Source organism: Peromyscus californicus, unplaced genomic scaffold (assembly GCF_007827085.1).
Source record: "Peromyscus californicus insignis strain IS unplaced genomic scaffold, ASM782708v3 Scaffold_16__1_contigs__length_79575227, whole genome shotgun sequence".
NCBI lineage: Eukaryota > Metazoa > Chordata > Mammalia > Rodentia > Cricetidae > Peromyscus > Peromyscus californicus.
The window spans coordinates 17365725-17382437 of NW_026294458.1; the positions used below are offsets into that span (position 1 = coordinate 17365725).

The window sequence follows — 16713 nt, forward strand, 5'->3', positions numbered from 1 at the left end:
ATAAGCAACCTTTCATTTTCCACCAGACTGACTTGAGTAATCTGAGGTCAGGACCTCTAGTTCTCTTTATGTCCCTGGGCTTCTAACTCATTATACTGCAAACAGGAGAAAGCATTTGTTGGCTATGAACTAATAGTTTACTTATATCATTTTTGTAAAGATGACAGAGAAACAAACCCCTGTGTATTATGAAAATATCTGCTGCTTCATTTTAAAAAGTCAGTTGTAGAGGCTTTTTTCCTGTTACCTGATGAATTTCTTCACTATTTCCCAATGTGTATTGTATGACTGGAAAAAATGCCATTTCCTTAGATGACCTAAGATGACAGATGCCTAATCCAAGGTGGGCACCAACTTCAGGCCACATTAGCCCTGGTCCCCCATCTAACATTCCGGCCAACTGCGTCACAGGGTGACTGAGCTATGCCAGACTTACAGAAAATCAACATGGCTCCAGTGACCAGATTATAAGGAAGGCCAGCTGGTGTTGAAAGCTCCCTTTCCTAACACAAGGAAAAAGTCCAGTCTAAATCAGCAAAGGACAGCAAACAAGTACGGGGAAGAGGAAAGAAGAGAGTGTAAGCAAAAACATCCCTGGGTCTTGTTGTATCTAAGGTCCAGCCAGTTTTGGGATTTGAAGAATAAAAAAATACATAAAAGAACATTTCATAAATGTTAGTGATGTAGAACAAAAAGTTATAGGAAGACATGAACATAATTAAGCAGCTAAGAGATGTACCTAGATATATTAGTCCACTCAAAGGAAAATGGTAGGATATTGGTGAAATTATTAAGGCCACTCCACGTAATTAAAAGGAGATTTATTTAATGGCGTAACTTACAAATTAAGGGATAGGTAGGTCGTGGGGTCTGGGGAAGGTGTATCACAGTCCAGCGGTGTTCTCTGGAGCTCTGCTTGGTCCACCTCCACTATCCAGGGTCCCGGAACCGAGAGAGCGCCCGCCGATCCAGATCTCTCCAGATCTCGGGTCCCCAGGCGCCTCCCTTGGCCCCGCCTTGTAGGCGTGACAGTTGCCCAAGTCTCAATGGGGGTTGGAACTTCCAGATCAAAGCTGGAATGGCTACCCACTACAGTGGGAGCCAGGTGGCTCAGTGGGTAAAGATGCCTGCTGCCAGGCCTGACAACTGAGCTCAATCTCCACACATCGTAGAAGGAGACAGACAACTCTCACAAAGTGTCCTCTGACCCCTACATATGCACCACAGTTTGCAGGTATGCATACAGACACCCACAATAAATATAAATCTTTGTTTTTTGAGGCAGGGTCTCTCTATATATAGCCATGGCTGTCGTCAAACTCAAGAGATCTGCTGGCTTCTACCTCCTAAGTGCAAGAATTAGAGACATGTGTCACCTGGTTTAATTATAACTTTTTTTTTTTTTTTTTGAGAAAGTGTTTCTCTGTGTAGTTCTGGCCATCCCAGAACTCACTATGTAGACTAGGCTGGCCTCAGACTCACAGAGAGATCCACTTGCCTCTGCCTCCTGAGTGCTGGAATTAAAGCGTGGGCCACTACATCCTTTTGTTTGTGTTTATTTTTTTAATTAAAAAAAGAGAATGACACAATATCCTAAAACTAAAATCTGTTTAATCGACTTGTTTTTTCACAAGTACTGGCCATATTTTAGTAGCACCTGGGTGAGGATTGAAGTTTTAGAAACAGCATCTGAAACATATGAAAGCAAGCCTCAGAATGAACATGTACTAGACAAACCTGCTCTACAGATTGGCTGCAACTCTAGATGCCAACACTGGGAAGAAATTAATAATTATGCAAGACATCCTATCTTTGGAGAAGAAATCTGCTCATGTTTAAAAAATAAGTCAACTTCCCACTTTTGCTTGTCAAACATAATAATCTATAAGATGTCTACAGATAGCAGATCACTTGATGGGAAATAATGGACCACGGAAACTTCTTTGAATCACTTCTGAAACCTATTAAATAACAAAACAGTAGCAGCAGGAAGGAAGGAAGTAAAATTCTGAGCCACATGCTGACATGGAATCTTAGGGCCACTGCCTTTTTCTACATTTGACCTAGCTGGAGTCACAATTACGAACAGCCTCATGTGAAACTGGGCCTGGGGGCTCATGCCTCCGACCCCAGCACTTGGCAGAATGAGGCCCAAGACTTCTGTGCATTCCAGAACAGAAAAGAGGAAGAAAGAACAATTATCTACTTAAATGGAAGACTCCTCAGTTTCTAGTCTAACAACCAGTGATGGAATCTCCAAATCAGTGAAACTAAACTTGTTCCATCACACAGAAGCGTCTTTATTCTCAAGTATTAATATTAATACTGGACTTCTGGACAAGAAAGGATGTTTACATACCATCTTCATAACCCATCGGATATGAAAAGTGCACACAGGCTGACTCCACTGATGGACACTATCAACTCAACACTAGCTATCTGACTAGAGCCTATAATAAGCCATTTTCATTATTAAAACTACTAAATTGGCTAAAGGCTCCTGCAAAAGCCTGACAGTTTCCAAGATAGTCTCAGACCTAAAACAAAACATGACTTGTATACGGCTACCAGTCACCTGTACCTCAAACAGAAATGTGGCCAGCTCTTGTCCTGGTTTACATTCTGCAATGGTTCCTCAGGAAACAAGAAAAATCTGAGATTTTTTTTTGCGGGGTGGGGGGGGTGTGGGGGGGTTTCAAGACAGGGTTTCTCTGTGTAGTTTTGGTGCCTGTCCTGGATCTCACTCTGTAGACCAGGCTGGCCTCGAACTCACAGATCCTCCTGACTCTGCCTCCCCAGTGCTGGGATTAAAGGCGTGCGCCACCACCACCCGGCTAAATCTGAGTTCTATAGCACAGAATACAAGGCCCTTTGTGACCAGATCTTTTCCCACTTTCTCAGTTTCTGTTGTGTGCAGTTCCATGTGAACATCACACTTGCCTGTAATTATCATGTGCCCTCTTTGTTTTTAAATCACATTGGCCTACATTCAGTCCCGTGAGTATACCATGACCCTGTGGCTGGGCCACTGATGGTTTTTTTCTAGGCACAGACTACACTTTAACCATTGCTTCATTCTAACCTTTTAGTTTTAAAGCTCTGTTTTCATGTCCTTAGAAAGCCTTTCTAGGGGGCTGGAGAAATGGCTCAGCGGTTAAGAACACTGGTTGCTCTTCCAGAGGTCCAGAGTTCAATTCCCAGCAACCACACAGTAATAGGATCCAATTCCCTCTTCTGGTGTGCATGAAGACAAGTCATTCATATACATAAAATAAATATTAAAAAAAAAAAGAAAGCCTTCCTAAACACTCTAAATTAGTCAGACATCTTACACTACCACTGTGTCAGCTTTCACAATTCAACTACATGCTATGGGACACTCCGTCCATCACTCAAAATGAACCTAGGGCCTCACAACATGCTAGGCAAGTGCAGTACCCACAAGTTCCAGTCCCAGCTCCACTAGCTTTTGGACTAGTGTTGTAAGGGTAGGGACACCATCTGCTTTGCTTATCATTTAATTCCTGGTGATTCACACAGAGCAAACATTAATAGGCAAGAAAAAAGGATCCCTTCAGTGAATTTGTTATAAAAGGTATAATTCCAGGGGATTATATCAAACTGACAAGCTTTTCCAACACAAAGAAAACAGTCAACAGAATGAGGAAACAACCTGATGAATGGGAGAAAATATTCAAACTATTTAATCAACAAGGGATCAATATTCAGAGTATATGAGGAACTCAACAATCAAAAAAACAAAGCAAAACAAAACAACAACAACAAAAACCCTACAAAAAAAAAAACTGACTAAAGATGGACAGGCCATCTGAACGGACCGTTTGGGATTGTGTTTGTTTGTTTTGCTTCGGCTGGCCTGGAACTCACAGAGACCTGCCTGTCTCTGCCTCTCAGTGCTGGCACTGTGGGACTAAAGGGGTGTGCCACTACTTTCAGCCCTGACAGACATTTCTTAAAAGACATGTGGAAGCTGCATCAATTCCTTCTGACTAGACAGAACACAGGACAAAATGGTACATTACCACTGAAAAATAAGAAACATTCTTAATTTCAAATCACAGCTGAGTAAAGATTTCAGAAGACTGTGACCTCCTATATTGTCCATCTCTTTTATGTGTATATGAGCACAGCTTGGAGGCCAGAGGTCTACACACTGTGCTCATCACCCTCTGCCTCATTTTCTGAGACACTGTCTCTCACTGAACCTGAGGCTCATCAGCCGGCTAGACTGACTGGACTGCCTGTCCCCTCCCTCCCCCACCCTCCCAATGTTGGCGTTACAGGCACACACTGCACATGTGGCCTTTTATGTGGTGCTGAGGACAGAGCTCAGACCTTCATGCTTGCCCAACAAGGACTTTACCCACTGATTCCATCCCACACTGCCTCTTTGTTTTCTTTTAACGTACATGTGCATGTGGTGTGGGAGTTTGTTCTCTTCATTAGGTGGGTGCTGGGACTTGAACTCAGGCTTCTATATTGCCATTCTTATACCAGCACTGTCTCAGTTTCATTTTGTTTTACTCTCATGTTGTAACTACAACCAGAAACTAAAAAAAGATGAATGTTTCCTTCGACTCAGCTCCCTTTTCCTACTGAGACAGTCCAGGATCCCAGGCAGGGAATAGTGCAGTCCACAGTGGGCAGGTGTTTCCATCTCGGTTCTAGATCAAGCTGACAACTGAGATTAACCATCATGAGCATGGGACCTCAAAAATATCACTGCTATGGTTTAGATATGGCTTGTTCTCTAATGGTTCATGTCTTGGAGGCTTGATCCCCAGTCAGCAGTATAGAAAAGAGCAGGGTATGGTTCTGCATGCCTGTAATCATTCATGCTCTTTAGGAGGTGGAGGCAGGAGGATTAGAAGTCAGAAGGCCTGTCTCTCCATTGAGTTTGAGGCCATCCTCAGCTATAAGAGAATGTCTAAACAAAACGAAAGACAAAAAACTCAACCAAACAACAACAATAAAAATAGTATAGGAAAGTAGTTGGAACTTTAAGAAGGACCTCATAGGAGGTAATGACAACCTTCAGAATAGATTAATGCTGTCAGAGAGCACAATGATTTCTGAGGAAGCAGGTTCCCACCAAGGGTGACTGGCCCCTCCTGACTCTTCTGCTTCTGAATCTTGAACATTCCCATAAGCAGCTGGCTCCTCTTCTGAATCTTCACCATCTGTGACACTGACCTCATCAGACACCAGGGTTGTGCTGTTTGGAGTTTCTAGCCACTAGAAACAGTTCACTATATAGCCTTAGATCACTGGAGCTTAATATATAGAGCAGGCTGGCCTCTGCCTCTGCCTCCTGAGTGCTGGGATTATAGGTGTGTACCACCAGGCCTACATAAAGTACAAAAGAGACTGGGGCAGTCACAAATCTCACTATGTCAGGAAGCAGTATAAAGGCCTCAGGAAACGAAGACACGAACAGAAACACACTGTCTGTAGCGAGCAGACTGAACCAACAATCGCACTTACCAGGTAGTTTGCTAGGCACGACAGCACACCCTGCAGGCAGGAGGACCAAAAGCTCGGGCTACACAGTAAGACGCTGCAAGTCTTGCTTGTTTGTGTTCTGTTTTACAGACAGGGTAGCCCTGTGTCCTCTAGGCTGGCCTTGAATTCCTGAGTTCAAGTGATCCTCCTGTACTAAGTAAGGGTTTGTGCCAGCAAGCCCATGAGAGTCTGTTTAATAGTTCCTATTACCAGCATTTTTTTAAAAAAGATTTATTTTTATTTTATGTGTATGGGTGTTTGCCTGTGTGTACGTATGTGCACCAGATGTATGCCTGGTGTAGGTGGAGGCTGGAGTCCAGAAAAGGGTGTTGGATCCCCTGGGAAACTGCCATGGCTGTTGGGAATCAAACCTGGGTCATCCTCTACAAGAGCAGCAAGTGATCCTTACTACTGGGCCATCTCTCCAGCTTGAAAGTGTTTTCATAGATCTGTTTATTATTCACCATAGAAGATATCAAGATGGGAAACATATCATAAGCAAATGTGAAGCTTCTAAAATTATATAGCAGCTGCTTACCTTTTTCTGTGCCTGAGAATATGGAGATGATTTTGTTTCTGGGTTTTTTTTCCTCTGGAACAGAAGGCAAAGGTTTCAAACTGTGATTGGCCGATAAAGGATCTTTTCCTCCAGTGCTAAAAATGGTACTGCTCATTCGCACAGGAGGTGCTGGGGGCTTGTCTTCTAGTTCTCCGTTATCAGACATGATTCAGAATTACGAAATGGCCTGCAAGAGAGCAACCCCCAAACAATTAATAACAAGGTTAAAGACAACACAGAGCCGGGCGGTGGTGGTGCACGCCTTTAATCCCAGCACTCGGGAGGCAGAGGCAGGAGGATCTCTGTGAGTTCGAGGCCAGCCTGGGCTACAGAGTGAGTTCCAGGAAAGGCTCCAAAACTACACAGAGAAACCCTGTCTCGAAAAACAAAAACAAAAACAAACAAAAACAAACAAACAAAAAAAAAAATCTTGCCTTTTGGGGCTGGAGAGATGGCTCAGAGGTTAAGAGCACTGACTGCTCTTCCAGAGGTCCTGAGTTCAATTCCCAGCAACCACATGGTGGCTCCCAACCATCTGTAATGAGATCTGGTGCCCTCTTCTGGCCTGCAGACAGACATGCAGGCAGAACATTGTATACATAATAAATAAATCTTAAAAAAAAAAAAAAGATAACACAGACAGTAATTACCCCCACCACAGCTGCAAATTAGAAAATGTGACCCCGTTAGGGACATTAGTAAAATTTGGATAAATAAATGATAAAAGATAAAACAAATCTGTCTCAATAAAACCAATCTCCACTAAATAGACACAAAAATGCTTGAAGAACATGTTCACACTAACACATCACAAGTGATTTAACTAACCAATGGTTCTGAGATGATTCCAAAATAAAAATGGACATGTTTGTGTGTTGCCTCATTTTGGAGTCACCTGGGAAGAGGAAAGTAAGTGAAGAACTGCCTCCATCAGACTGGCCTGTGGGCAGGTCTGTGGGTGGCTCCTTAGCTGATGACTAAGGTGGGAGGCCCAGCCCACTGTGACAGTTCCTCCCTGGGTAGATCCTGGGTCACGGGAAAGCAAGCTTCTCGAGCCACGGGGAACAAGCCAACAAGCAAGCAGCATTCCACATGGTTAAGCTCCTGCCTCGACTTTCCTTGATAATGGACTGCAATATAAATATAATATTATATTATAAAAATGGCCACCTTACCAAAAGCAATCTACTGATTCAAGGCAATCATTAAAATTCCAATGCCACTTTTCACAAAAATAGGAAAAATAAACCAGGTGGTGGTGGCACACACATTTAATCCCAACACTTGGGAGGCAGAGGGGCGGATTTCTGTGAGGCCAACCTGGTCTACAGAGCGAGTTCCAGGACAGCCAGGGATGGACACACACACACCCCTCATAATGTTTGAACTAAGTTTAATACTTTTGTTTTGGGTCTCTTTCTACCCATGTGGCCCATGAACTGCAGTTTGGACATGCCTGACAGACTATACAAACAACTAAAGAACAAAACAAAACAAACCTAAATAACAAGAAATCAAACAGCCTGATCAATAAGTGGGCTAATGAAATTAACAGTTCTCAAAAAGCAAAATCCAGGAGCAGTGGGGTGGCTCAGTAGATGGAGGTGCTTGCATCCAGGTCCGACAACATTGTGATAGAACCCTACAAGGTGACAGGAAGCAAACTGAATTCCAAACATGTCCTTTGGCACTATTGCATTCACAAACACTTGCACACAAAATAAATCTGAAATACAAACAGCAATAAACATATAAAGAATATCCAACCTCAATAAACCATCAGGATAATGCAAATTAAAGCTAAGCTGAGATTCCAATATCAGTAATTAGAATGGCAGTCATTAAGAAAACAACAATAAACGCTATCAAAGAGTCCAAAAGGAGCCCTTGAGGATTATTACTGGTGGGAGTGTGAACTGGTCCAGCCATTATGAAAGTAACAGTGGAGGTTTCTCCCAAAACCAGCACAAGAACTTCTGTTAAGACCCAGTGACATCACTGATGGTTTTACCAACGGACTCCAAGTCAGGATGTCACAGAGGCACTTGAAGGCCAGTGCTCACTACAGCACTGTTCCGGAGCTACACGATGGCACAGACATAGGCATCCAAGAAGATGATAAAGAAAATATGGACTGCATGTGACACATACAAGTGTCTGAAGGGACAGAGGGAACTAATGAGATAGGCAAGGAAAAGGGAGCACAGGGCATTCTGGGGAGTCAAGGGCTCAAATACAATATATACTTGCACAACAACTTGTGTGCTATGGACGCAAGGGTCAGTCTCTGAAAATCTGACACATGGGACCTGAATGATCCAAGTACAGTGATAAAGTTAAATGTATAGCATGCCCAAGAATCAGTGTGGCTGTAATGCCAAGAATCCATCTGTCACCTTGTAATGCCCTGCTCAGATACACAGGTAAAGGCGTGAGGAGACAGGAACTAAAGTCTTTTGACCGAGGAAAGCTTTTCAGGCTGAGGAGCCCAGAGGTAAGAGGTGGCTTGTTCCTTTGTCTCTCTGATCTTAGAGCATTCACCCCAATATTAGGCTCTAGGTTTTTTATCAAAAGACCATTTAGCAATTTGTGTTACACACAGATGACATATCATAGCTAACTTGGTGAAAATTTTAGCCTCATTTACGTACAAGTATAGATATTTAGTATGTCTTTTATATTTAAAAATAGTTACGTGTGAGTGTATTCTGTGTGTGGGTGCCTGAGGAGGCCAAAAGTAGGTGTCTGATCCCTTGCACTGAAGAACCTGGAGTCTGAACTTTATCCTCTTGAAGACAGCTGCTGAAGCTGCCTCTCCAGTTTCCTCGTCTTTGCTAATCTTCCTGAGAGTGTGCATATGTGTGCGTGTGCAGGTCACAGGGCAACTGCAGGTGTGAGCCTCGCTTTCCGCCATCTTTGGAGCAGTCAGTGTCCCATTTACTGCTGTGCATGCCAGGCATGTGTGTCACCATGCCTGACTCTACATGGGTTCTGGGGATCCAAACTCAGGTCCTAACACTAGTTTGGCAAGTGCTGCACCTTCAGAACCATCTCTCCAGCCCTACTTTGTTTTCAAATTATTTATTTATTTTGTGTGCACATGAAGGAGGGTGTTTGTGTAGGTGAATTTGCTCCTTTCAATGTGTGGGTCCTGAGGATCAGACTCAGGTCATCAGGCTTGGAGGCAGCTGAGCCATCTCACTGGCTCTCTTTTATCTTATTAAAACAGTAGGTTACAGCAGGAAAAGATCCCTACCTTACATAAATTCTGATAAAAAAGTATGTATGTTAGGAAACCAAAGAACTCCTCAGTAAACAAGATTTTGAATGGTAATTGGATATTAATCTTTTGTGAGGAAACTTTTGTTTATCTACAATAAAAAGCCAAGAGCATCCACATAAAATTTAAAATAATCTTTACTTCTTCAATTTAGTTCAAATTCTAGGACTTGGAGAAAAGCAGCTCTAATTTGAGAATAACTGAGATGCAGACATTATTATTTCCCTCTGAATCTTACAGCTTTCATTTCTTTCAGAGTATGTCACAAATTACTTGCTCTGGTGCACTACTCTGACATACATTATCTGCCACATTTGGTTAGTAAAAGAAATAACCCACCAAAAATCAAGAGCCTTACCTAAAACCTGCACACAGATCGAATACTAGGACCAGAATCCAAATATCCTCGCTCCTTCCTCGTGCTTTTCTCTGCTAATACAGAACTAGATGACTTTTGGCACTGAATTACAACTGTGACAATTAGTCATGATTTATGTCCTTTCCTTCCCCGACACTTCACTAAGTCCAAAGGGCAAGGGCTTTGCATATCTTAGACAGGAATGCTGACTGACTACATCAACCATTCTATTCCTGATGAAGTCTATCTTTCCTGAATGTAGTGGTCATTTTCTCACACAGCAGTTCACTAGACACACAGAAAGCATGCCATATTAGCAGGATTATCTCTGAAAAGCTTTATGCTTGCCCCTCACAGCTGACTTATGACCTTAGACTCTTTCCTACAAAGCAGCTGTCTGTGCAATGTTTCTACTGACAGAGGTAAGTGCCTGCAAGTGCCTAATAAGGTCCTGGTAAAATTCTTCCATCTTGTATTTTAGACAAGAACAATAGACACAAAAACAATTCATTGGATTGGAGACGTAGCTTAGTTGGTAGAGTGCTTGCTTAGTGTGCATGAAGCCCTGGCTGGGTACAACCCCCAGTGCTGTATAAAACTAGACAAAGGGGTGCATTGCATGTATCCTACCACAGGGAGGTTGGAGGCAAGAAGTTCAAAGTCATCCTTGACTGCATAAGGAGTCGAAGTCAGCCTGAGATACATGAGACTGTCTCAAAATCAAACCAAGTCAAACAAACTTCATGATAAAATGATAATATGCCGGGCGGTGGTGGCGCACACCACCAGCACTCAGGAGGCAGAGCCAGGTGGATCTCTGTGAATTCAAGGCTAACCTGGTCTACAGAGCAAGATCCAGGACAGGCACCAAAACCACACAGAGAAACCCTGTCTCAAAAACCAGATATAGATAGATAGATAGATAGATAGATAGATAGATAGATAGATAGATAGATAGATATAGACAGACAAAATGATAATGTACCCTATATTCTGTTCTACCACTACTCAAAAATGACGTATGAAAAAAAAAGCAAATAAGTAGTGCCACTTTCCAACCTGCTCACTTTTTGCTACTTTTCAGTGACAAACAAGTAACCAAACAGAAAGTGTGCCCAAACACACTGTACTCTTTAACAGGCCCATTGTTGAACTGCGACGAGCCTCAAACACAAACAATTACTCAATTGTGTACTGAAGAAGACCAGGGGTAGTTAAATACACAGCAGAAATAAAGAAGTGGTGTTTGGAACCAGTCAGTCCAACTAGTGAAAATGAATTTATCATAATCTACTGTGACTGACCATGGCACAGCAAGTGAAAAACGCATTACTGGAAAACACGGTAAAGTGTCATTCTGATTCAAACTTCTACTTACATTTTATATATTTTCAGTAACTTATTAATGTAGTAACACTGACCAGAACTCTAACAATTTCCCCATACGCTGATACCATTGCACCCCAACCGTTAAGAACCTCTCTGAGCATAAGTATAGATGGAGACACACCCAAATTACCTGCAGGTGCTGCCACACACAGACAGAGGCCTCCAAATTGGAGAGGAAGCAGTGCATCCCCCCCCTACACCATGAGAACAGCAGTCAGATCATCAGGCCAATGTGGCAAAGCTCCAAAGCAAAGAGGGGAGAACAAAGGGAAATGAGACCGCATCGATTCAGAGCAATACAAGTCTGCGTGACTGATCAAAGATCTCAAGTCATGGGGCCTGCGGGACGGCTCAGTGGGCAAGATACTTTCTGCCAAGCCTGACGGCCTGGTTCTATCTCAGAATCCACAGGGTGAAAGGGGCATCCACACCCTCAAGTGTTGTCCTCTGACCCCCCCCCCATGCATACACAAATTAAATGAGTGTAAAAACCAAAGTTTTTAAAGTTTAGTGCACAAATGATACCAGTAAATAAAATGAGAGAGAATTCTAGTGAGTCCACAAACAAGGTGAAAAGTTACTTGGAGTAAGCCATTTGTTAACCCACTTATTCTCAATGATGTTTGACTAAACCACTAAGCTACTTTGATGGGAGTCAGAAGGGACAGGAAACAAAACCAGTCTGCCTGAGTTTGAAAACTCTAATAGAAGTCCCTTTCACATAAAGCTAGGAGCTAAAACGCTGGAGTCTACAGGGACCAATCAAAATAAATCTCACCGGGCAGAAAAGAATGAAAAGACCTTAACCAGTGAGTCTCAGCATAGTGAAGGGAGCAAACAAAACCACTGAGAAATCCCAACATTTCACCATGCTTGTGCCTTTGCTTGCACTCAGGAGACAGAAGCAGGTCTGTGAGTTCGAGGCCAGCCTGGTCTACAGAGTGAGTTGCAGGACAGCCAGGGCTACACAGAGAAATCCTGCCTCGAAAACAAAACAACAAAACAAAAAAGGCAGTACTTACTTGAACAAGCATCACATGTAAGTTGAAAAAAAGACCAAAACGTTGTTTTATTCTGAGTTACAAGTATTTCTGAACGGTAACACGTTTAGTTTCCGACACCATCCACCCTCACTTTCTTACTCCACACTGACTATCGTCCTTCCATCTCAACAGCTACTTTACTACGTGGACATCAACTAGATCACGACCCAATGTTGAAGCTAGTCTTCCTAGAACAAGAAACCTGCTGAGTCCAATGGATTTTGTTCACTAACTCTAAAGTCTACAAATACTCCATGGTACCGATGAACTTAGCGGGGTGCCAGAGCCTTGGCATGGCTTGGAAACTGTGGACTTACACCATGTATATAAGGGGGAAATGTACTGAAAGACGGGGAAGCCCTAAGTGGAGAAAGATATCGATGTTTACGAATTTACTCAAAATTGTAAAGATGCAGACTTTCCTCAAACTGATCTATAAATTCATTACAATCATCACCAATTCCAAGAAGCCTTTGTGAAGCAATAGAACAGCAATTCTAAAATTTCTACGGAAGACCAAAAGCCCAGGGAACAGTAAGGACGCTTTGGAAGAATAATTATATGGATATATAATTATACATTTAGCTCATCCTAATAGGAAAACATTTTACATTGCAAAATTAGTTTCTGATATTGCATTACTTGCAGCTTTTCAGATCCTCTGGGCACATCTTCTCAAACTACTACTACCTCAGCAAACAGCTTTTTGTTGAGGTCAACTTTTTCATTCAGATACAACATGATAACACTTCACAACACTGCCACGTTATGTGGTACCCATACATATGCAATCTGGTGGCACGGGGGATTAATTGTGGGTGGGTCATTCCTCTTTCTCACCCTGTGTTGGATGAGACAGTGCAATGAGCCAATGGTTACACTTCCCTTTGGCTACTTACTACTCCTTCCAGGCTTCACTTCCCTTTCCTCACACTTCTGTTCTCTGGGAATGTACTTCCTAATAAGGTATAGTTACATAAGCCCTTAGCCTCACCTTCTGCCTAGAGGGATCCAGGCAAAGAAACAGCTCTACTTTATTTTATAGACATAACATCAAAAATACTTCAAACTAAAGACTGAATATGAAAGTCAAAATTCTTTAAATGATTACAGAACACCTTTACACAGGAGACTGTATTAAGACACAGAGAGCATGTCCTAGTAAAGAGGTCTACAGTCTACACAAGACAACCAAAGCAGGAAACTGGCTGATATTTAAAAGAACGATTTTTAAATATACTTTGGATAAAGAAATGAAAAGACAAAGAAACCCAATAAACAGGGCTGTAGAGATGGCTCAGCAGTTAAGAACACTTGCAGGAAATTGGGTTTGACTGCCAGCACCCACCTGGCAGCTCAGGACTACCTGTGACTGCAGTTCTGGGAATCCAATACCTCTTCTGACCTTCTGAGTCATCAGGCACACACATGGTACTCACACATACATGCAGGAACTCATGCAGACATATAAAACATGTAATAATGGGAGCCAGAAAACTACCCCATATCAGGAGGATGGTGGTATATATCATCCTTTCTGAAACAGTGATTATTATAATAAATCTTAATAAGAATCTAATAAATAATAATCAAATAGCATGTGACTATGGCCAACCTCAGATATTGCAGCAATGTAAATAAGGCCACCAGCAGATACCACTTTATCCTGGCAATAATTAAGAAGATTAACCAAGCCAGTAGTGGTGGCACACGCCTGGAATTCTGGCATTTGGGGAGTGGAGGCAGGGGGATCAGAATTCAAGGCCAATCTCAGCTATACAAGTTTGAAAGATAACAAGAGGCAAAACAGTGGTAGGAGTCTTCTAGTACCCTGCTCCTGGAACTCACTACATAAACCAGGCTGGCCTCACACTCATAGAGATCCACCTGCTTCTGCCTCCCAACTGCTGGGATTAAAGTATGCACCAACATGTCCGATTTATTTTAGTATTTTATGTGCATGAGTGTTTTGTCTACATGTATGTCTGTGTACCACGCATGTGCCTGGTGCCTTCAGAAGTTAGAAGAGGGCATTGGATCCTCTGGGGCTGGAGTTAAGGTTGTAAGCTACCACGTGAGTGCTGGGAATTGAACCCCAGTCCTCTGCAAGAGTAATAAGTGCTTTTAACTGCTGAGCCAACTCTCTAGCCCCACGGTGTTGGGGTTTTTTTTGTTTTGTTTTGTTTTTTTCTCAATATGGTCATTCTGCTGATTCTGAAATGGTATTACACTGTGAGTTTAATTGGATAGAATATCGCCAAATGGTGGGTATAATAGGAAAGGGCAGCTTTATGTAATGATGCTGCCACAGCTCTTATAATTTTGTTTATAGAAAAAAAATTAGCCAGGTATGGTAGTGCATGTCTTTAATCCCAGCACTTCAAGGCAGAGGCAGGCATATCTCTCTGAGTTCAAGGCCAGTCTGGTATACAGAGTGAGTTCCAGGACAGTCATGGCCACACAGAGAAACCCTGTCTCAAAAAACCACACACACACACACACACACACACACACACACACACACACACACACACACACACACACACACGCTAGAGATGGCTCAGAGGATAAGAACACTGGTTGCTGTCCCAGAGCAGCTGGTTCAAGTCCCAGCATCCATATGAATAACTCCACTTCAAGAGGACCACATGCCCCCTCTTCTGACCTCCATGGTCACAGCAATACACATACATAGTGCACAGACATCCATGCAGTCACAATACCCATACATATAAAATAAAAATTCTTTTTAATTTATGAAAAAATAACTAGGCTCTGCAGAACATATCAGGTGTTTCTAGAACAATTTAAAAAGTTCTAAAAGTGATTTGAATAATGAAATGGTAGCACCAGTGGTGTATCACACAGCTCTTGAGTACATCTACTTTAGAAAGCGACAATACCATTTATAGATTCTGTTATGTTCTGGGAAAGTCATTTTCATGATTTTATCCTTCTGTATTTTATGTCATTGTTGCTTTGTTTTTGTTTTTTGAGACAAGCTCTCACGTTGTACCTCTGGCTGTCCTTGAACTCACAGAGATTCACCTGCCTCTGCTTCCCAAGTGCTAGGATTAAAGTAACGACTACCATGCCAGGCTGTCAAAGTTCTTTGAACGGTGTCTGTGTGTGTGTGTGTGGGGGGGCAGACATTGTTTATCTAGATTTATTCTTCTAGTAAAAATTCCACTTAGTGACAAAAATAATTAAAGTAAAAATATTTAGGGGTTGGAGAGATGGGTCAGCAGTGAAGAGCACTGGCTGCTCTTCCAGAGATCCCAGGTTCAATTCCCAGCACCCACATGACAGCTCACACCTGTCTGTAACTCCAGTTCCAGGGGATCTGACACCTTCACACCAATGCACATAAAATAAAGTTTAAAAAAATTTAGGTTTTTCCATTTTTAAGAAATTAACATTTTAGAAGATGATTTTTAAAAATCATTAAGTTTTCGGCCGGGCGGTGGTGGCGCACACCTTTAATCCCAGCACTCGGGAGGCAGAGGCAGGCGGATCTCTGTGAGTTCTAGGCCAGCCTGGTCTCCAAAGCGAGTTCCAGGAAAGGAGCAAAGCTACACAGAGAAACCCTGTCTCAAAAAAAACAAAACAAAAAAAATCATTAAGTTTTCATATCTTGCTCTAATTTTCAATTCCCAAACTCTCCACACCTTCCAAAACAGATTTCTCAAATCACTCTAGCCTATGATTTAATCATTGCTACCAATTACTCCAAGATTACTTTTCACTCTCATATTCTCAGAGTCTATCCTTCACAAGGCAGTTAGTAACTTTAGAAATATCACAAGGTATTGGTTCACTGTATAAAATTTGCCTTTCAAAGGGGTTTGGGATAAAGCCCAATGATACCTTCAGGACCAGGCCACTTTATCCAGACGCACATCATTTCAGTTGCTCTCTTTGAGCTTTTTTGTATATCCACTTTAGTTTTTCTACCAGCCACCTCAATTACCCATGACCTCCCCAAAAAGGCTTTCTGCTTGGTGACTAACCATTCCCTCTCCCCAGAACCAAGGGGGTTCCTGGGTCGTAGGACTTTTCAGTGCTCAGGGCAAACCAGGATCACCTATTTTCTCTATCTCGGTGCTATCCGGTAAGCACCTCTCTAAGATTGGCCTGTCACTATGCCCATGGCATTAATTTTCCTCTAACATAATACTCACTACAGTGAATGAATGTTTCTTCCCTATCCACTTATATAGCCCTCAAGCAGCGATCCAGTGAGTCCTCTGCTTACCAGGATTCTTCACTCAGACTGAACACTGTTCCTGGCCCACAGTAGTAATGGACAGTATCTGCTGGGCTGGCCGGATGGCTCAAGCTGGTGAAAGCACCTATTTATCAAGTCTGACAACCTGAGTTCAACTTCCAAGACGCACATTGTAGGACAGCACTGACTCCCACTGACATTTATGAGCACCTTGGCATGTGTACCCTCAAGCATGCATACATACATACACAAAAAAATACTAAAAAAATTTAATTAGCTGTGCAGTGAATATGGATGAAAGGATTTTTCTGTTCAATGGTATTAGAGTTGAAT

The 16713-nt window shown here is 42.4% G+C and overlaps 1 protein-coding gene across 4 annotated transcripts in view; it reads right to left on the reverse strand.

Annotated features, from left to right (window-relative positions):
- Positions 1-16713, reverse strand: part of LOC128111977 (serine/threonine-protein kinase PAK 2) — a 63465-nt gene that overhangs the window by 35449 nt on the left and 11303 nt on the right. Inside the window, exons 2-4 of one of the 4 annotated variants that reach the window (XM_052740582.1) lie at positions 6978-7212; positions 6517-6647; positions 6062-6269 (exon numbers count right to left, since the gene is read on the reverse strand). In XM_052740582.1, coding sequence (XP_052596542.1) covers positions 6062-6248 — 187 coding nt within the window. In that variant the 5' untranslated portion in view covers positions 6249-6269; positions 6517-6647; positions 6978-7212. The remainder of the gene's footprint in view (positions 1-6061; positions 6270-6516; positions 6648-6977; positions 7213-16713) is intronic. The other 3 variants (XM_052740583.1, XM_052740580.1, XM_052740579.1) reach the window with 3 other exon arrangements.